Source organism: Carassius gibelio, chromosome A4 (assembly GCF_023724105.1).
Source record: "Carassius gibelio isolate Cgi1373 ecotype wild population from Czech Republic chromosome A4, carGib1.2-hapl.c, whole genome shotgun sequence".
In the NCBI taxonomy this organism is placed as follows: Eukaryota; Metazoa; Chordata; class Actinopteri; order Cypriniformes; family Cyprinidae; genus Carassius; species Carassius gibelio.
Window position 1 is genome coordinate 34,594,615 of NC_068374.1, and position 21,342 is coordinate 34,615,956.

The 21,342-nt window shown below is 34.8% G+C and overlaps 2 protein-coding genes across 6 annotated transcripts in view; one reads left to right on the forward strand and one right to left on the reverse strand.

Moving 5' to 3' along the window:
- Positions 1-718: 718 nt before the first annotated feature.
- LOC127979080 (KRR1 small subunit processome component homolog) lies at positions 719-7,748 on the forward strand. Its single transcript, XM_052584202.1, has 10 exons — positions 719-857; positions 1,247-1,419; positions 1,514-1,648; positions 2,405-2,530; positions 3,332-3,415; positions 3,515-3,571; positions 5,851-6,021; positions 6,758-6,835; positions 6,933-7,029; positions 7,541-7,748. Exons 1-10 carry the CDS (start codon positions 788-790, stop codon positions 7,678-7,680), a joined length of 1,131 nt encoding a protein of 376 aa, XP_052440162.1. The 5' UTR covers positions 719-787; the 3' UTR covers positions 7,681-7,748.
- A 7,140-nt stretch (positions 7,749-14,888) lies between these two features.
- Positions 14,889-21,342, reverse strand: part of LOC127979083 (cytidine monophosphate-N-acetylneuraminic acid hydroxylase-like) — a 33,243-nt gene continuing 26,789 nt past the window's right edge. For all 5 annotated transcript variants that reach the window (XM_052584217.1, XM_052584248.1, XM_052584225.1 and 2 more), the window contains 9 exons: positions 21,153-21,219; positions 20,996-21,077; positions 19,878-20,015; positions 19,621-19,756; positions 18,868-19,011; positions 17,793-17,967; positions 17,556-17,672; positions 17,366-17,481; positions 14,889-15,431 (listed from right to left, as the gene is read on the reverse strand). In XM_052584217.1, coding sequence (XP_052440177.1) covers positions 15,329-15,431; positions 17,366-17,481; positions 17,556-17,672; positions 17,793-17,967; positions 18,868-19,011; positions 19,621-19,756; positions 19,878-20,015; positions 20,996-21,077; positions 21,153-21,219 — 1,078 coding nt within the window. In that variant the 3' untranslated portion in view covers positions 14,889-15,328. The remainder of the gene's footprint in view (positions 15,432-17,365; positions 17,482-17,555; positions 17,673-17,792; positions 17,968-18,867; positions 19,012-19,620; positions 19,757-19,877; positions 20,016-20,995; positions 21,078-21,152; positions 21,220-21,342) is intronic.

Consider the following 21,342-nt stretch of genomic DNA (forward strand, 5'->3'; position numbering starts at 1 on the left):
AGCACGTTTTCAAAAATAAAATTCCTATTTAATATTATTTTATTTTTGTTTCATTGCAATTATTGAAAATTTGGGGAATGGAATAACTGAAGCAATATAAAATGTATTAATTAATTAATTATTTAGTTAACTTACCAGTTTCTTTTTTAATATTTTAATGTTTTAATATTAATATTTAAAATAATAACAATAATAAGGAAAATATAATTAGAAGATATACATAAATATATAATATATAAATAAAATATTTGTTATTATATTATTTCATATTAATTTATAATAATAATTATTATTATAATAATAAGTTTTACAATTATTTTAAAATGTATTTATTTTAATTATAATTTATTTTAAATATAATTATCATGTATTATTTCTTTAAAATTATAATTTAAAATAACAATAATAATAATTATTATTTATATATATAAGTAAATTATGACATTAAATATATTATTAATTCTAATCAAATTTTAATTAAAGTAAAACCAAAATACATTCGATATTGTACTATAATTATACATTTGAAAAATATAATATTCGAATTTAAATTAATATTTACAATACTAATAACACATTTTAAGAAAAACAAATATGACTTTTTGTGAAAGGGGATATTATTATGGAATGTTTTAAACAATAATTGTACTTTCAATTCATAGACTCGGTTAATTAGTGCTGTTAACTGAGTTGTTTCATGTTTCCTCCACGCCACTAGGCGGTAAGACTCACGCTGTTCGCACATGACGAGTGGACGCAGCGTCTGACGTCACTGCCCACAGCAGCAATGGCGGCTCCCACAGAATCCACGAGTGAAACGCTAACAAACAAAAATCAGAAAAAGAGCAAAAACACAGGTACAGTTACACTTATAAACCATCAAATATGCGAAATGTAATCCTCATGGATCAACAATATCCGTGTTATTGACTTCAAACGAGTTTATGTATATGTTTGACGCCGTTGTTATGTTTCTTTTAGCAACAATGTTACAGTTTTGTTTTACAATCTTTTAGAAATTAATTGATTGTGCATTTGTTGAATTGTCCAATTCTCCAAAACACACATGAGTACTAAAATATTAACAGATCATTATAATACAGTATTTAATTGGTACATACTTAGTAGATTTTAGTAATCACACACAGATGGTGAAGCTCAGGTTGAGAGGATTGTCTTATGTGTAACACTGCAACTCATTTCAGAATCAAGCCTAACTAAACTCTGTTTTTTTTGTGTTAAACAGATGAAACTGAGCTACAGACGGTTCCAGATGGCTGGAAGGAGCCTAAGTTCACTCGGGTGGACAATCCCAAAGGTCTTCTGGAGGAGAGCAGCTTCGCCACGCTATTCCCCAAATACAGAGAGGTGTATCTGAAGGAGTGCTGGCCGCTGGTGCAGAAGGCTCTGGGAGACGTCGTGAGTGTGCTCAAACTCAAACTGCTTTCTGAACGCTCACCAGCTCTTTGAATTGGTTTTGTGTGATCTCTTTGAATCTGTGCTGTGAATCTAGTTCATCAACGCCACACTGGACCTGATTGAAGGCAGCATGACGGTGCACACGACGAAGAAAACATTCGACCCCTACGCCATCCTCAGAGGGAGGGATCTCATCAAGTTACTGGCGAGAAGTGTGCCTTTTGAACAGGTGTGGGCTAACGTCAGTGTTCATGTTTTATAGAAATGAACGAGTTCAGTTATAATTAAATATTTTACTTCATTCATCGTTAAAATACATTTATTCAAAAAAAAAATGTTATTATAAATACAAAATATAATATATATATATATATATATATACATTAATTTATATATATATATATATATATATATATATATATATATATATATATATATATATACATGAATTTATATATGAATTATTTAATCATACATTTTATTAAAATGCCAATAATGTTCAAAAAAACATATTATTGTTTTTTTTTCATTGTACATAAAATACATGTATTCAAAAATAGATGTAAAAATGTCTAATATGATTTTATATATATATATATATATATATATATATATATATATATATATATATATATATATATATATAAAAATGAATTTAAATATGAATTGTTAAATCATATCAATGTAATTAAAATACCAATTATATATATATCATTTTATATTTTTTTAAGTGGAAGATTCAGCTTTGCATCACAGGAATAAATTACATTTTACAATATATAGTTAAATAATAAACTGCTATTTTACATTTTAATTATATTTAATAAAAACATATTTTTTTTTTTACTGTGTTTTATTTTTATTAAATAAATTCAGCTTTTTTGAACATAAGAGAATTCTTAAAAAAAAAAATCTGAATTATTAAAAATTTCTGACTGGTAAATTCAGCCTCAAATCTCCTGTTAAACTCTTTTATTGACTTCAGGCTGTGAGGATACTAGAAGACGACGTGGCATGTGACATCATTAAGATTGGGACGCTTGTCCGCAACCGCGAGCGTTTTGTGAAGAGACGACAGAGACTGATCGGCCCCAAGGGCTCCACGCTGAAGGTGAGCAAAGACGGCCTTCGCTCTTATTATAATCTACTTCTCTTTGTGTTTTAATCACATGCAGTGAGCTCAAAAATTATGATGTGTACATAACATAAGAATTTAATCATATATCATATTTTATAATTGTAGTGATTTCTAAAAATATGTATTTTTTTTATTTATTTCTAAAGAGTAAAAAGTAATTGATAAAACTAAAAAAAGGCACATTTAAACATTTAGACTTTGGGTCTATAGAGGATTTTTTTTTTGCTGTTAAGAGATGAAGAAAGTTGTTTTAATGTTTGATGGCTCAGATTGTGATTTGATTTAGTTTTATATGTCAGGTGTGTCTTCATTTATTGATTATGTATTAGTTATTAGTTATTATTTTGAGTATGTATTTAATTCAATTAATGAATATTGTATCATATAAAATCTCAATATAATTTATATTTTTTATATCAAAGCATTAAAAATTTAGTTTGCAGTTGTTACTTTTTTTTCTGGAATAAACTAATAATATTATTCAGCAAGGATGTATTCAATTTATTAAAAGTGACGGTAAAGACAAACATTTTTAACTTATAAATTGTAAATAAAACTATAATTTACAGTTTTTTTTATTTATTTATAAACTAAAACGTTATAATTTATAATAAAAGAAACTAAAAACTAATAAATTTCACTGATGGACTTTAGGTTTCTAGAGAGATTTTATTATTTTCTCTCATTTTGAAGAAGCTTTGTTGATTGTTGATTGCTTTCTGAGCTTGTCATGTGATGCTGTGATTAAATGTGATCTCTTCCACATTGTTTCAGGCTCTGGAGCTGCTGACCAGCTGTTATGTGATGGTTCAGGGAAACACGGTTTCTGCTCTCGGCCCGTACAGCGGTCTCAAGGAGGTGATGCCTTTAGCTGCTTGATGCCTTTAATAATCCAAACCCTGAATAATAATGAATGATGTAGAGGAATGAGCTGCTGTTTCTCGCTTGTTTCTGCAGGTACGGAAAGTTGTGTTGGACACAATGAAGAATATTCACCCCATTTACAACATAAAGGTACATAATGCTGTTGAAAATAAGACTAATTGAACATTATGCGAACAGCGCGCTTTACTGTAAAAAAAGAGGATGAGGTGTAATAGAGTCATTCTGTGTAAACGAACCACATTTCAGAAGCTTCCCATCGGTCAACGTTTTTATTTTTTGGAAGAATTCAAATATTAAACGTCATAATGCATATTAAAGTGGGTAATCCAATATTTTTGAGATCTGGAGCCAAATAACAGTCAAGTCAAACTGGCTTGAGAACGATTGCAGCAGCATTGCTCGTAATTCTTTTAGAAAAATCTGTTGACTTTAGCAATCTGTGTTGCATTATACGGTGACCGTTCAGAAATGGGGAAAGAGCACTTCAGGCTTTTTTTTTTTTCCATGGCTGAAACTCGGAAGTGTGCATGCCTGAAACTCGGAAGTGTGCATGCCTGAAACTCGGAAGTGTGCGTGCCTGAAACTCGGAAGTGTGCGTGCCTGAAACTCGGAAGTGTGCGTGCCTGAAACTCGGAAGTGTGCGTGCCTGAAACTCGGAAGTGTGCGTGCCTGAAACTCGGAAGTGTGCGTGCCTGAAACTCGGAAGTGTGCGTGCCTGAAACTCGGAAGTGTGCGTGCCTGAAACTCGGAAGTGTGCGTGCCTGAAACTCGGAAGTGTGCGTGCCTGAAACTCGGAAGTGTGCGTGCCTGAAACTCGGAAGTGTGCGTGCCTGAAACTCGGAAGTGTGCGTGCCTGAAACTCGGAAGTGTGCGTGCCTGAAACTCGGAAGTGTGCGTGCCTGAAACTCGGAAGCGTGCGTGCCTGAAACTCGGAAGCGTGCGTGCCTGAAACTCGGAAGCGTGCGTGACTGAAACTCGGAAGTGTGCGTGCCTGAAACTCGGAAGTGTGCGTGCCTGAAACTCGGAAGTGTGCGTGCGTGCCTGAAACTCGGAAGTGTGCGTGCGTGCCTGAAACTCGGAAGTGTGCGTGCGTGCCTGAAACTCGGAAGTGTGCGTGCGTGCCTGAAACTCGGAAGTGTGCGTGCCTGAAACTCGGAAGGGTGCGTGCCTGAAACTCGGAAGTGTGCGTGCCTGAAACTCGGAAGTGTGCGTGCCTGAAACTCGGAAGTGTGCGTGCCTGAAACTCGGAAGTGTGCGTGCCTGAAACTCGGAAGTGTGCGTGCCTGAAACTCGGAAGTGTGCGTGCCTGAAACTCGGAAGTGTGCGTGCCTGAAACTCGGAAGTGTGCGTGCCTGAAACTCGGAAGTGTGCGTGCCTGAAACACGGAAGTGTGCGTGCCTGAAACACGGAAGTGTGCATGCCTGAAACTTGGAAGTGTGCGTGCCTGAAACTCAAGAGCCTGTGCGTGCCTGAAACTCGGAAGTGTGCGTGCCTGAAACTCAAGAGCCTGTGCGTGCCTGAAACTCGGAAGTGTGCGTGCCTGAAACTCAAGAGCCTGTGCGTGCCTGAAACTCGGAAGTGTGCGTGCCTGAAACTCGGAAGTGTGCGTGCCTGAAACTCGGAAGTGTGCGTGCCTGAAACTCGGAAGTGTGCGTGCCTGAAACTCGGAAGTGTGCGTGCCTGAAACACGGAAGTGTGCATGCCTGAAACTCGGAAGTGTGCGTGCCTGAAACACGGAAGTGTGCGTGCCTGAAACTCGGAAGTGTGCGTGCCTGAAACTCGGAAGTGTGCGTGCCTGAAACTCGGAAGTGTGCGTGCCTGAAACTCGGAAGTGTGCGTGCCTCAAACTCGGAAGTGTGCGTGCCTCAAACTCGGAAGTGTGCGTGCCTGAAACACGGAAGTGTGCATGCCTGAAACTCGGAAGTGTGCATGCCTGAAACTCGGAAGTGTGCGTGCCTGAAACACGGAAGTGTGCGTGCCTGAAACACGGAAGTGTGCGTGCCTGAAACACGGAAGTGTGCGTGCCTGAAACTCGGAAGTGTGCGTGCCTGAAACTCGGAAGTGTGCGTGCCTGAAACTCGGAAGTGTGCGTGCCTGAAACTCGGAAGTGTGCATGCCTGAAACTCGGAAGTGTGCATGCCTGAAACTCAAGAGCCTGTGCATGCCTGAGACTCAAGAAGTATTAAAGATATCTTACTGTCCTTTTGTATTTTCTTTCTTCGGGTATCTTAATTTTTTAGGACCTCTAACATTAATTTCCAGAGATGCATGGATTTCAGTATTGCTCCTTGAGTGAATTATACACATTATCAGTGGTCAAAAACCAAATGTGGGTCACTTTGCATATGCATGATATTTAGTTTGTATTGTAGATGGTTAATTGTGTGTGTGATTCGATCTCTTTCTAGACGTTGATGATCAAGCGGGAGCTGGCGAGCGACCCCGAGCTGCGCACGCAGAGCTGGGAGAGATTCCTGCCCAACTTCAGACACAAGAGTCTCTCCAAACGCAAGCAGCCCAAGAAGAAGACGGTGAAGAAGGAGTACACACCGTTCCCTCCGCCGCAGCCCGAGAGCAAGGTACGAGTCACAGATCAAGTGCTTTATGGGGATTTGACCCCATAGACACACTGGAGAATATCATAAAAGATACAGATCGAATGTACATGGTTATTTAGCCAATAAAAAAAATATTTTAAATTTTTTTTATGAAGCATATTTAATGTGCAAAATTCAATTCAAGAGAAACATTCATTAAAATATTAGTCAGGTGTCCAAAAAAAATTAAATTAAGTAAAATATTAAAATTACATTTAATATCAAGTCTATAACTATAAGTAATTTATATAATTATTAAAAATAATTATACCCTTGATGTGTACCCTTGATGTGTAAATTACAAAAACAAGCACGTATTTTAAAATAAATTAATTAATAGTTTTAAGTCATTGCTCGTGTGTAATATTTTTCCGCACTGATTTATATGAATAAATTAAGTAAATATTTAATTAACATTCATATCAAATCTACAGATAATATATTAAATATTATAATAGAATGTAATTATATAGTACAATAGAATATATTATAATAAATATTTTGATTAAATATGAATTAAATATATTACTTAATTTATAAATGAAAATATTTTAACAGTATAAAAAAATTATAATAAACATTTATAGATTTTTTTATGTATTTTTTAAAACATCCCTGAATTCATAATTTACAAATATAATAATTTATAAAAAAAAAAAAAAGAATAAATCCACTTTTAACAGTCGTCATTGTTCATGTGTAATATTTTTGTGCACAGATTGATAAAGAGCTGGCGACCGGTGAGTTCTTCCTGCGAGAGAGCGAGAAGAGACGCCAGAAGTTGAATGAAATTAAGGTATAATTTAGTATATAATGGTTTTTATGAGTAGTTATGATGCATGATGGGACTCCGTTCACTCCTAACGGCTCGTGCTTTGTTTCCGGGGCTGAAGGCCAAACAGGCTGAAGCTTTATCCAAGAGACAAGAGCAGAGGCAGAAAGATTTCATTCCCCCTAAAGAGAAGGCGGCCGTGAAGAAGAGCAAACCAGGTACAACAAACACCCAATACTTCACAATACAGTGTGCATCCAGACACATACAGCACGCTTTCAATATAAAACATTAGTCAGCATGATTGAAACTGCAGCAAATGTGTGAGTGTGAAGAGTGTGAAGCTTAGATTCTGTTATAAATAATAATAATAATAATAATGTTCCTGTTGCATTACCAGCGCAAAAAGCTTGTGGGTTCAATTCACAGGGAACACATGCTAGTAAAATAAATATCAAGTTTAATGCACTGTACGTTGCTTTTTTTATAATAGCAGCATCTGCTTAATGCATAAATGAAAACGTAATATTACAAAAACAAAAATTATATATATATATATATATTTTACATGTGCTTTTATCCAGAGCATCCGTGCATTTTATTATGCATGTGCTAATGAAAGTCTTCAATGCATTCCTGCTAAAATTAGTTAAATGTGTGCATACTTTAACTGAAATGAGCATGCAAACTCATGATGTTTTTTATTATTTAATATTCTCCTCTTCTTAGCAACAGCCGAAAACAAAATCGATATTCAAGCCCTTAAAGAAAAAGTGAAGAAGGCGAAAAGTAAAAAGCTGGGAGCTCCTCCTGTAAACCTCGAGAGGTCTTCAGCGAAAGACGGCAAGCGGAAGAAAGTCAAGAGCTGAAGGATCTGACTGTGATCCTGATCGCTGGTGTAATATTGTGTTTATTATATTAAAGGTGTCTGCTTTCATACGTGTTCTGCGTTATTAATCTCAGTCATTTATTAGTTTTGCATGAATCAAAATTCAGTGGAGAACACATGATTTAAACTAGTTTAGAGCCGGATGAAACAGTGCTGACAAACAGTATTTTTGGATTAAACTATCGCAATTGTGCATTTATACTATGTATTTAGACATGCAAATGCAAATAGTTTCGTTGCATTTTCGCCGTGGTAAAACTACTGAACTTGTTGCAATTTTTAGAAGATTTTTTCTGATAATGAACATAAATTTGCATCTGCATCTTAACTCGAGCTAAAAATAAATATCCAAATATAATTCATATTCATAATTTCATACCAATTTCAAGTCTCTTATTTTCATGACATTTAAACATGTTTATATGTCTAATTTTTTATTAAAAAATAAGTGTAACAATGCATAAAGTGGCATGAACTAAAAGCTTGCATTATTTATTAATCTTGGTGAATGTTAAATTTTAAATACACTACAGTTGACTGTTAATTCATGAATTTAACATCAATTTAATCAATTTAATATTAAAAATCCATCTGTAGCATTTTTAGAAATTAACCTCGATTACTAAAGTAGGTTCAGTTTTTGAATTTAAACTAATTGTAATGTGTTTAACATGAGATATATATATATAAAATTCCTTTGTTATTCTTTGCATGAAATGTGCATGAAAGCATTGCTGTTGGTGTCTGTCCCGGATGAAGCGTGGCTTTGGCTGAATGTGGACTTTGACTGTTTTACGTTTGAGATCAGAATCAGAATCAGAAAGAGCTTTATTGCCAAGTATGTTTGTGCATACAAGGAATTTGTTTTAGTGACATAAGCTTCCAGTACACAGAGACACCAACACACAGACAAAAAAAAAAAAAAAAAAGGTAGTCAAATAAATAAGTGTATAAACAATTGTGCTATAAATGATAATGGAATAGGATTGAAAAAGATGCAGGGATGTACTAGGATGGAGGGGTAACAAATAAATATAAGGATGTTGCACTTTTGTTTGCATAAGCATAAGTGGGGAACATTTAACTGTTAATGAGGTGGATTGCCTGGGGGAAGAAACTGTTTTTGTGCCTTGCTGTTCTGGTATTTGTGGCTCTGAGACGCCGGCCAGATGGCAAAAGTTCAAAAATGGGGTGACTTGGATGTGAGGGACCCAGAGTGATTTTCTGAGCCCTTTTCCTCACTCTGGATGTATACAGTTCTTGAAGGGTGGGCCCCAATAATCCTTTCAGCAGTCCGAACAGTTCTCTGTAGTCTACTGATGTCTGATTTTTTAGCTGAGCCAAACCAGACAGTTATAGAAGTACACAGTACAGACTCAGTGACGGCTGAGTAGAACTGTTTCAGCAGCTCCTGTGGCAGGTTAAACTTCCTCAACTGGCGAAGGAAGTACAACCTTTGTTGGGCCTTTTTCACAATGGAGTCAATGTGAGTGTCCCACTTCAGGTCCTGAGAGATGGTGGTTCCCAGGAATCTGAATGACTCCACTGCAGTCACAGTGCTGTTCATGATGGTGAGTGGGGAAAGTGCAGGGCGGTTTCTCCTGAAGTCCACAATCATCTCCACTGTTTTGAGCTGTGTTCAGCTCCAGGTTGTTAAGACTGCACCAGACACAAAGTTGCTCAACCTCTTGTCTGTAAGCAGACTCGTCATCGCCCTGAATGAGACTGATGACTGTAGTGTCGTCTGCAAACTTCAGAAGCTTGACACAGGGGTCTTTAGAGGTGCAGTCGTTGGTGTACAGGGAGAAAAGCAGAGGGGAGAGAACACATCCCTGAGGGGCACCAGTGTTGGTGGAGCAGCTGTTTGATGTGAATTTCCCCAGTCTCACTAACTGTTGCCTGTCTGTCAGAAAGCTGGTGATCCACTGACAGATAGAGCTAGGAACGGAGAGCTGGGTCAGTTTGGTCTGGAGGGCTGTTGGGATGATGGTGATGAAAGCCTAACTAAAGTCCACAAACAGGATCCTCACATAAGTCCCTGTTTTGTCCAGATGTTGCAGGATGAAGTGCAATCCTATGTTGATTGCATCATCCACGGACCTGTTTGATCGTTAAGCAAACTGCAGGGGGTCCAGTAAGGGTCCAGTGATGTCCTTCAGATAAGCCAGAACCAGTTTTTCAAACGACTTCATGACGACAGACGTTAGAGCCACAGGTCTGTCTTGCAGGAGGTGTTAATGGTTGTGTAGGGAGATGGTCAGAATGGGTGTTGGGGGTTTCAAATCTGCAATAAAACTCATTCAGGTCGTTAGCAAGCCGTTGATTAGCCTCAGTGCAAGGGGATGGTGTCTTGTAGTTTGTGATGGCCCTCAGTCCTCTCCAAACTGAAGTTGAGTCATTGGAAGAAAACTGGTCTTCCAACTTTTTAGCGTAGGTCTTTTTAGCCGCTCTGATCTCTTTGTTCAGTGTGTTCCTGGCCTGATTGTACAAGATCCTGTCCCCATTTCTGTAGGCATCCTCTTTGGCCTGACGAAGATGTCTGAGTTTTACTGTAAACCATGGCTTATCGTTGTTGAATGTTAAATAAGTCCTGGTAGGAATGCAAACATCCTCACAGAAACTAATATAGGATGTTACAGTTTCTGTGAGTTCGTCCAGATCGGTGGTAGCAGCTTCAAAAACACTCCAATCAGTGAGGTCAAAACAAGATTGTAAATCCTGCTCCGTTTCGCTGGTCCATCTGTTCACAGTCCTTACTACAGGTTTAGCAGATTTAAGTTTCTGTTTGTAGGACGGTATAAGATGAATCAGACAGTGATCAGAATTTCCCAAAGCTGCTCGTGGAACAGATTGAAATGCATCCTTTATTGTAGTGTAGCAGTGATCCAATATATTACTGTCTCTGGTGGGACATGTAACATGCTGTCTGTATTTTGGCAGTTGACGGGAGAGATTGGCTTTATTAAAGTCCCCGAGAATGATTAAAACAGAGTCCGGGTGCTGTTGTTCTGTCTCTGTGATCTGATCAGCAAGTTTCTGTAAAGCTGAGCTCACGTTCGCTTGCGGATGGATGTAAACACTAACCAGAATGAACGAGTGAAACTCCCGCGGGGAATAGAACGGCTTGCAGTTGACAAACTGCATTTCTAGATCAGGACAGCACATCTTCTTTAACACAGTTACATCTCTACACCACCGCTCATTGATGTAAAAGCATGTGCCGCCGCCGCGCGATTTCCCCGTTGATTCTGTGTCACGATCCGCTCTAAACAGCTGAAAGTCCGGCAGATGGAGCGCGCTGTCCGGTATGGTGTCATTCAGCCAGGTTTCCGTGAAACACAGAGCAGCAGAGTGAGAGAAATCCTTATTTGTCCGAGAGAGCAGAAGGAGTTCGTCTGTTTTGTTGAGTAGAGAGCGGAGATTTGCCAGATGGATGCTAGGCAACGGCGTTCGAAATCCGCGCTTCCTGAGTCTGACGAGCGCTCCCGCTCGCTTCCCCCGTGCGCGTCCTGAAGCGTTTGATCAGCGCCGCCGCTCCTCCGATAACAACGTTTAGTAAAACGTCTGAATAATTTAAATCTGGTAAAAGATCTTGTGGTGTGTTCTGCCGAATGTTCAGCAGTTCATCCCTGGTGAAACTGATAGTGTTTGTTAAACAAAAAACAGGAAAAACGAACAAAAACAGTACAAACACTGGAGAGCCAAGCACTGAAGCAGCCATGCGCGGCGCCATCGAGTACCAGTGCACTGTCGTGATCGGGATGTTTCACTCATGCAAATAGCTTAGAACAGTTCTGCAGGTAAATATGAGCAGAACTGATATGAGTCTGATAATCACAAGCGCCATGAGGAGGACAGTGCAGGGTCCCTTTATAACACTCACACACACAGTTATACTGTTATAGATGTCTGCTGCTGAACAGCCCCAAAACACTCGAGTCACTCTCACAAGTCTGAATGGCATTGCATTTGCTGTTTCTCAGCTCATTTTGCTTCAGAGCCAAGATTTTATGTTGTTGCATTGTATTCGCAGTGACTCAAAACAGCGAGTAAATGCATTTTGTAAATGCATAAAAAATTGAAAATATTTCAGTGTAAGCTTATTTTCACCACCACGGAACAAAAATCTGAGAAGTGTAGTTGCAATTACCATTCTAAAAAAAAAAAAAAGAAAAGAATTGCGAGATATAAACAAAGAATTTGCAGAAAGAAAAGTAAAAATTGCAAGGTAAAAAGATGCAACTACCTTTTTTTTCCCTTTTTTTTTTAAATTTTTTTTTAAATTTTTTATTTATTCCATGGCAGAAACAAACAGAATTGCAAGATGTAAACTCCTAATACATGGAAAAAAAAGTCAAAACTGTGAGATATAAACTCATAATTTAAATAAAAAAGTAAAAAATAAAAAAGAAACTTGTTCTTTTTTTTTTTTGTCCTGTGGCAAAAAAAAGAAAGAATTTTGTGATATTTATAATTTTGTGCAATATTTAAACTCAAACATAATCAGAATTGCAAGAGATACAGAAAAAAGTTAGAATTGTGAGAAAACAAGTAGCAATTATTTTTATTCTGGTGCAAAGAATTAAACTGGCGAAATGTAAACACTGAATACAGAGGAAAACAAATCTAAACTGTGAGTTGGAAACTCTGAGTTTACAACTTTCAATTTCAAGGAAAAGTGTGAGTTGCGAGATGCAAACTTACAGTTATAAGAAAACAGGAACACACTTTTCAGAGGAACATGATTTACTGCAGTTTCAGTTCCTAATGTAAAAAATGTCATTCACTACACAAAGCAATGCATTTCTCATAAACGATGATCATCTCATTTAATGCTCGTTTTTCTTATCTTGAGTAGTTTTGTTCGTGGTTTCATCCCACATAATCAGCTTTTGACAACAACAAAAGCGTTTTGAGTGCAGACACAGACACAGACACCTGTTACAGCGAAGACATTCGTGAATGAAGTGAAGAAAAGCTCGGCCTCAATATAAACTCAGTTTGAGAGATCAGGAGAAGTCTTGTTCTGAGGTGCACCACGGGTGGAGTTTCCTGTGACAGGAAGTGACAGATGTGAAGTAAAGTGGTGTTTTTTTTTTTTTGTTATGAACACTTTGTTGTGAGAGAGTTTTCTTCACATGTGTCACGTTTTCAGACGCTGCAGGAGCCTCCTCTGAATGGAGACACGCCTCGATAATTTCACACAATTTTCAACACGTTTACTGTGTGTATGAAGAATGAAATGATGCAGTTTCCTGCTGCTTCACACCAGCCAGCGAGGTTTATTTTTGTACACCGTGAGAAAAACATTTGTAGAAGAAAACAAAGTCTTGTTAATTCATATTAACACTGCAAGAATTTCAATGTTAGGATTGTGCAAAATGTGATTGCAAGATGCAAATTCTGAATTCTGAGAAAAAAAGTGAGAATTGCATGATGTAAACTCACTTTAAAAAAATTCTCATTGTGAAAGGTAATAGCTAGATATAAATTCAGCATTAAAATAAATTCAGTATTCAGCATTTCAGTCCTTGGTAGTGCAACTGAAGCAAACAATCAAGACACTGTCAAAAGATCTCCAGGATAAAGATCAATGCCTAGACGCACAGTGAAGTCTATTATTAAGAACACAGAAAACGATAATCTATTGCATTACACATTTCAGTTAATATACTCCGATTACTTTTAACCTAACATGATTTAAATAAGATTATCTTGATATAAAAATAGAAAGAGAGAGGAAAATATATTCCAATAACAAGAGCATTAAAGAGTGCAATAGGTCACAGGGTTCGTGAAGGAACTGCAGGAAGATTTAAAGCTAAATAATTTCGGAATCAGATTATGTAACCCAGATGACCTGATATCAGTCACTCTCCAGCACTGTTTACATCAGAGACGTTAACACCTTTGGTTGCATACCACACAGGGTTGTGGGTTAAACCACATCAGCACTTCTCCATTTGAGCCTTGCTTGACAGGTCATCTCGGGACAATGAAGCGAAAGGAGACTGTTATATCTCTCCTGCAATGATTGCAATGCTTTGCATAATGTTATTTAGCATATGGAGCTTCATTAACTGCATGTACTGTGGTGTTTCTGTGGAAATGATTTATTGCTGATGAATGTGTGAATGTTTGAGAGCATGCAGGGATGCAGTGCGTGGAACCTGAAATGTTTCTGTTTGCAAAATGACTATCAGCATAATTATTGTTAATTAAAACTATTAAAAATGTGTTATCGATTGAAAACGATAAATAAATAAAAAATAAAAAGAAATGTAAATAAAATTTGAAAATATATTAATAAAAGCCAGTATATTAATAGAAGTAATAAATTAAATAAAACCCAAACAGCACTGACTTTGGGATTTAAAATGTGAAAATCTTTTCTGTTATTACAAATTTGAAAAGTGAAATATAAATCTGAAATAGCCTTTTTTTTTGTTAATAAATGTAAAACTCATATGTTTTTAGAAGTTAAATATTTTATTACATCCTACATGCACTTTTTAACTAAAGTGTAATTAAAGTCTACTCAAATATAATAAGTTATGATGACTTAGTTTTAATCACTTATGCAATTGTATTAATTAAACTCAAACACTTTAATATTACTATACTTAGAATCATGAGACTCAAAACTAAAAAAAATTCACTTCACGTGAGCCTAAAGAGTGATTACAAAATAAAAGTCATGTTTTAGAGATGAAAAAAAATGTAATAAAAAAAGTGGGAAATCACTTCACTTGAGCCTAAAGAGTGATTACAAAATAAAAGTTATGTTTTAGAGATGAAAAAAATTTAATAAAAAAAGTGGGAAATCACTTCACGTGAGCCTAAAGAGTGATTACAAAATAAAAGTTATGTTTTAGAGATGAAAAAAAATGTAATAAAAAAAGTGGGAAATCACTTCACGTGAGCCTAAAGAGTGATTGCAAAATAAAAGTCATGTTTTAGAGATGAAAAAATGTAAATAAAAAAAGGTGGGAAATCACTTCACGTGAGCGTAAAGAGTGATTACAAAATAAAAGTCATGTTTTAGAGATGAAAAAATTTAAATAAAAAAATTAATAAATCACCCAAGCTGCTCCTTAGAAATGACTTTCTACTCCGGGGACTTTGATAGAAATGTAGTACGAAAAGTACTACAAGACTCAAAACTAAAAAAAATTGTGGCAACTCCAATTATTTGAGCAGTGTCTTTTATTTACTTTTTCTACAGTATTTTCTTGTCCTATTCAATTTAACACAGTGCAAATTAATATTAAAAAAATACAATATATTGTGGAACACAAATGCTGTTAAAAATTACATTTTCCACAATACCACAAAAAATTTCAACCCCATAATGTACATTTCTAATCATAAAATTGATTGAATCTCATTCCAGTGTTTTATAACTCGACCAGATTATTCATTCATTAAATTAGGATATAATGCACACACTAAAAATCGTACCGTTTACCATCATTATAGAAAATAATCATTATAGTCTTCCCTAGAAACTTCATAAATAGTAACCTCAGTAGGGTTATTTAAGGTTATTAAGGCAGAAATGCTAAAGCAGCATCAGAATCATTTAGTGTTTTGACCCAGAACAATAACTGTGCATGTGTGTGTTTGAGTTAAGAAAGCACACAGCCGTTACTGCTTACACAGGCCTTCTGAAGGAAAGCATCCCAGTCTGGTGCGGATAGAGGAAGTTCTGTCTGAAAATGATTCCAGAACCTGCCGATAAAACAACGAGAGATATTATCAGAGCTGGACAAAGTGCACACTTCCTTTACTTGAGTGAAAGAAACTGCTGGTTATTACTGCATTACAAGTGGAAGCTGGAAAGACAGATGCAAAAGCACAGAAATGCTTGCTTTTAAAAGCACTTAAGTACAAAAAGTATGTTTATTATTGTTGTGTGTAATACTCCCAATACATTATGCCTCTGAAGCAACTCACAATACATCACACACTGACCAGCTTGAAATAAAGAGGTTTTAATGATAATATATATATAAATACTGTATTATTATTGAATTGTTGTAAATAAATGTCATATTTGCAACTGGTCAGTTTAAAAAAAAAAGAAAGGTGAAAATGTCTTTCACGTGAGCCTAAAGAGTGATTGAGTGATTACAAAATAAAAGTCATGTTTTAGAGATGAAAAAAATTTTAATAAAAAAAAAGGTGGGAATTCACTTCACGTGAGCCTAAAGAGTGATTACAAAATAAAAGTCATGTTTTAGAGATGAACTATTTTAAATAAAAAAAAGGTGGGAAATCACTTCACGTGAGCCTAAAGAGTGATTACAAAATAAAAGTCATGTTTTAGAGATGAACTATTTTAAATAAAAAAAAGGTGGGAAATCACTTCACGTGAGCCTAAAGAGTGATTACAAAATAAAAGTCATGTTTTAGAGATGAACAATTTTAAATAAAAAAAGGTGGGAAATCACTTCACGTGAGCCTAAATAGTGATTACAAAATAAAAGTCATGTTTTAGAGATGAACTATTTTAAATAAAAAAGGTGGGAAATCACTTCACGTGAGTCTAAAGAGTGATTACAAAATAAAAGTCATGTTTTAGAGATGAACAATTTTAAATAAAAAAAGGTGGGAAATCACTTCACGTGAGCCTAAATAGTGATTACAAAATAAAAGTCATGTTTTAGAGATGAACTATTTTAAATAAAAAAAGGTGGGAAATCACTTCACGTGAGTCTAAAGAGTGATTACAAAATAAAAGTCATGTTTTAGAGATGGAAAAAAAGTTACATAAATAAATCACCCAAAGCTGCTCCATAGAAATGACTTTCTACTCCGGGGACTTTGATAGAAATGTAGTATGTAAAGTACGATATTTGCCTTTCAAATGTAGTGTTTCCAGAAAAAAATTATGCTTAAGTAAAGTAAGCATACTCAAAAAGTGTACTCAAGTACAGTACTTAAGTATAAATGTACTTTGTTTTTTTTATATAAAAAAAACATTATTTTTAAGTGCCTTGGGGTATCATGTAAATACTATGTTAAATTAATAAAATCACAGATTTATGTCTGAATGCAACATGTTTGTCTCTGACTTGAAATGTTGGTCATGTCATGCAAAATATTTGTAAGTGTTGTTGTAGTTGTTGTTAAACTAGATCAGTTAGAAATATTGAACAATGAACAATATAAATGTTCAGTGAAAAACGTAAATAAATAAATAAATTAAAATTAGAAAATAAAATAACCTGAAACAAAATAAAATTGAATTTAAGTAATTAGTGCTAAAGTACAAAAAAAAAAATTAAGCTAAATATTAAAAATAAATGCAACAGTGGTAATACTGTCTGAAAACAATAATATATGATATATTGAATATTGAATGAATATAGATCTAATAAACATAACTTTCATCCGATTTAAAAAAATGCTTTATGAATCTGAGAAAAATAAGGCTGAATTGAAGTAAATAAAGCTAAATATAAATATTTATAAATATTTGCAACAGAGGCAAATCTATCTGAAAATGATTCTGCCAATAAAAAAAATGCATGATATGAAATTAATATTATAGGCGTAATACACATGCACGTGCATCAGATTTCCATTACAGATTTTGCCATATTATTTTCATTTGATGCACTTGTTTCACATTGTGTTGATGTTGTTTGCGTGTATATTACTTGTGGTGATAAACATCAGGATCTCGACTCATTCTGTTACTGAAGCCGATGTACAGGTCGTCCCACAGCCGGCCGTTCAAAACCACATGTCTCATCACATTAACTCGATTCTTGATCTGAAACACACACACATTTAACTCATCAGGTTGAATTTGACTTCAGCGTGCATCTCAATCTGCTCAGTTTATACCTCCTCAAATGCGTGATCTCTCTCCGGACGCACGTCTGGGAAAGAAAGATCCAGAAAGTCCACTAGATAATCGTAACCTCCCTTCAGAGGCTCAAAATCATCATCCGTCTCAATGACCTGAGAGTTAGAGTTTGAAGATTAATTCATTTAATGCATCTGATTATGGGATTGTTTATGCATGAAGTAGCTTTATGTGTTAAATCCACCAGAAGCTTGGCTATAATGTATATGATTTACCCGAATGACCAGATTGTAGTCTTTAAATCCTGCCCAGTTATAATAGTACTGGATCCAGCTTTTGTATTTAAAGATTTCAGCTGAAATCGAAGCATTCAGTTCGTCCAAATATAAGTCAAAGTCCCAACTGTCCTTAAAGATCTTTGTGTCTTTGGGCGGTTCAGTGATAGCACTCCTATGGTTATGATATTAAAACCAGAAAAGAAAATCACGTTGATGGAAAAAGGGGAAGAAATAATAACAGAGACACATGTGACATGCTCATTCACTCATGCATATGATCATAACAACATAATTCTGACATGCAACATGCTAATGAACAGGCTGATGTGCAGTCAATTTCAGCCAACAGTTCATGTGAAATGGAAATTGAACAGATGCAAAAAGAATAAAAATAAAACAGAGACTACATAAAATAGTTTACATATAATCACATGAATTTATAAAATGCATAATTATTCAATCTATGTTTTGTAACAGGATAAGTAAAACTAGAACTAAAACCCAAACTATATAAAGCTTTTCTTAAAAAAATAAAAAAGTAATAAAAATTTTTTATTACACTTTTATTAAACAAAATATATGTATATTTTTTGTCAGGATACTTTTATTAATATAAAGTTATTATTAATAATAATAATAATACAATTAAAAAATATTATATTAATAAATAAAAATGGAAATAATAATTATCTTAACTGTAATAATCATATTAATATTAATATAAAAATATATTAAATATTACAAATATTTTACTTTAGTTTAACGGGACCTAAAACAAATGCAAACTACATAGACAAATAAAATAACAATAAATAAATAAAAAAATTATAAATACAATATTAACCAATTAATAAAAAATGAAAGTACAAAAAAGTTCAAGTTAATAATAATAATCTCAATGGTACTAATATAACACTTCTTCTCATGTAAGGGTTTTTGCATATTGTTTGAAAGATGCTGTTCTTGCAAATGTTAATACATTTCATGCACTCGGGATACATCAGCCTGCTCTAATGCTACACATTAATGCTTTATCCTTTTGGGATTTTGATAAAAAAGCATGTGAACGCACCTGTTGGATGGGTCCTGTAGCGCGAGGGCCAAATCCAGGACTGATCCGGGTAAAGGAGTCCAGGTTAAGATGTTCGGACAGCTCTTCTTTATCGATTCATTCAGATCTGCTGCGCTGTTCTTGATGTTTGTCTCCTTTATGTACCTGTTAGTCATGTTCATACATTTCATACTTTGATGGCTGTATATATACACACTACAGTCAATTTTTGAATACATTTTTTTTTACATATTGTTTCAATTTAAAATCTGTTTTCTATATGATTATCTGTGTAATGTAATTTATTCCTGTGATGCACAGCTGACTTTTCAGCATCATTCCTCCAGTCACATTCAGTGTCACATGATCTTCAGAAATATACTGATTTGTGGCTCTAGGAACATTTCTGATTATTATATATTACAATGTTTCTGCTTCATATTTTTGTGGAAATCATGATGCATTTTATTTTTCAGGATTCTTTAATGAACAAAAAGTTCAAAAGAACAGTATTTATTAGCAATATTAATACTACTACTACTACTAATAATTATTATTAATGCATTTAAAATATCTTAAAATAAATTGTTAAAAATAGTGATATTAATAAAAATATATAAATAATTAGAAATATCTTATTAATAATAGTAGTAATAATAATGATGTTATATACTGTAGTAGTGATGTTTTCAGTGTGTTGCTTCATGCAGTAGTTAAATATAGACTGGCTGGATGAGTTTCTGTGATAAAGCTGATTGTAAGAGAAGTGTTCACCTGTCAGAGGGATGTGCTTCGGTGAAGTATCCCGCAAACGGACAGTAGATCTTGGGCTGCAGTGATCTCACCAGCTGCGTCTTATAGTTTAACAGCTTCTTCCTCTCGTTCTTGATGAAACCTGCCTTCCAGCTTTCTGTCAGTCGAAAAGACAAAGACAGCATTGTTTGTTTCTGTGCCATTATGCATTTCCTGACTGTCCTAAAAGGTCGGCAGCTCCCATAATGCACCTGTTTAAAGCGGCACGTGTGACTCACCGGTGTATTTCCCACCGTGAAAGGTCATGGGGAAACCGGAGGCACCACCAGCGAAGTCGCTCATCATCAAATCAACGCCGTGAGGAAGACGTCCATTGTTTGGTCTGGTGCAGTCCACTGTGTTCAGGATCATGTGACCTATTTGTTGAGTTCATACAAACTTTTAACCAACACTGAGTTTCACCGTTAATTTCATCATTTCACCATTTCAACATAATCTTACTGTAACACTGTTCAGAAGTTTGGGACACTTTTTGGTCCAGGGTTACATTTATAGAATTTTTGTTGACAGATGTTGTCAGTTTTTTATCAGATTTGTAAGTGTCAAATGAACACACTTGCTAACAACATAAAAGCTTGAGGGTGTAAAAAAACTGAAGAATTTAGAAACTTATTAGTATTGTAAATTGTAGTGTCAATTAAAATAACAATCGTGTCTTTAACGTAATTTTAAATTACACTTATATTATTAAAAACCTTCATTTTATATAAGTAGAAAAAAATAAAATTAATATAAAATGTAATAAAATATAAATACATAAGGCAGTTTTTATTTATATATTTATTTATTGAAAAAAGAGAACACTTTTACTCAGCATGGATGCATTCAATTAATCAATAGTGACATTAAAGGCATTTATAATGTTATAAAATATTTATATTTCAAATAAATGCTGTTCTTCGGAACTTTATTCATCAAATGTATCTCTGTTTCCACAAAAATATGAAGCAGCACAACTGTTTTCAACGTTGATAATAATCATAAATGTTTTTAGAGCAGCAAATCAGTATATTAGAATGATTTCTGAAGATCATGTGACACTGAAGACTGGAGGAATGAAGCTGGAAATTCAGCTTCACAGTTAATAATATTTCACATTTTATTCTGTATTTTTGATCAAATAAATGCAGTCTTGGTGAGTAATATGACTATTTGTACATGTCATTTAGCTTCTAGTTTGTTGGCACTGAAACAGTTCAAACTGCATTTCTAAGGCTGTACATTAATGGCTAATTCTGTCATGCCCTTGAAAATAATGCTGTTTTTGTTTTTGTGTTCGTATGCGTGTATTGTATCCAGACACACAACCCATCAGTGTAAAAGAGCGTAAAAATACCTTTATACTCCACGATCAAGCAGGTGTCCATCTCCGGATGAACTCCGTCCATCAGAATCATAAATCGCAGGTGCTCGTCAACCTTCAAATGATGGAAAAGCCAAAATGAAGAAAAATATAACGTGAAACAGAGTAAAAGAAAAGTAAAGAAACATACATTCTGCCACACGCCGAATGACACAACGTTGACGTTTGTTAAATTCACTCCACTTTTCTCAAGATACCTGCAACAAAATAAAAACACAATGTTGTCAGCCAAAACTCTTAGACGTAAAATATTTACTAGAAATTTTAAGTTAATATTTTAGTTTAACAAAACATAAGTATGTTTATAGTTCTCTGATGGT

Coding starts and splice junctions, on each gene's coding strand:
- LOC127979080 (XM_052584202.1), top strand. CDS start 788: ATGGCGGCTCCCACAGAATCCACGAGTGAAACGCTAACAAACAAAAAT. Junction 3,572..5,850: donor ACCCCATTTACAACATAAAG/GTACATAATGCT, acceptor ATCTCTTTCTAG/ACGTTGATGATCAAGCGGGA. Junction 6,022..6,757: donor CGCCGCAGCCCGAGAGCAAG/GTACGAGTCACA, acceptor TTTTGTGCACAG/ATTGATAAAGAGCTGGCGAC.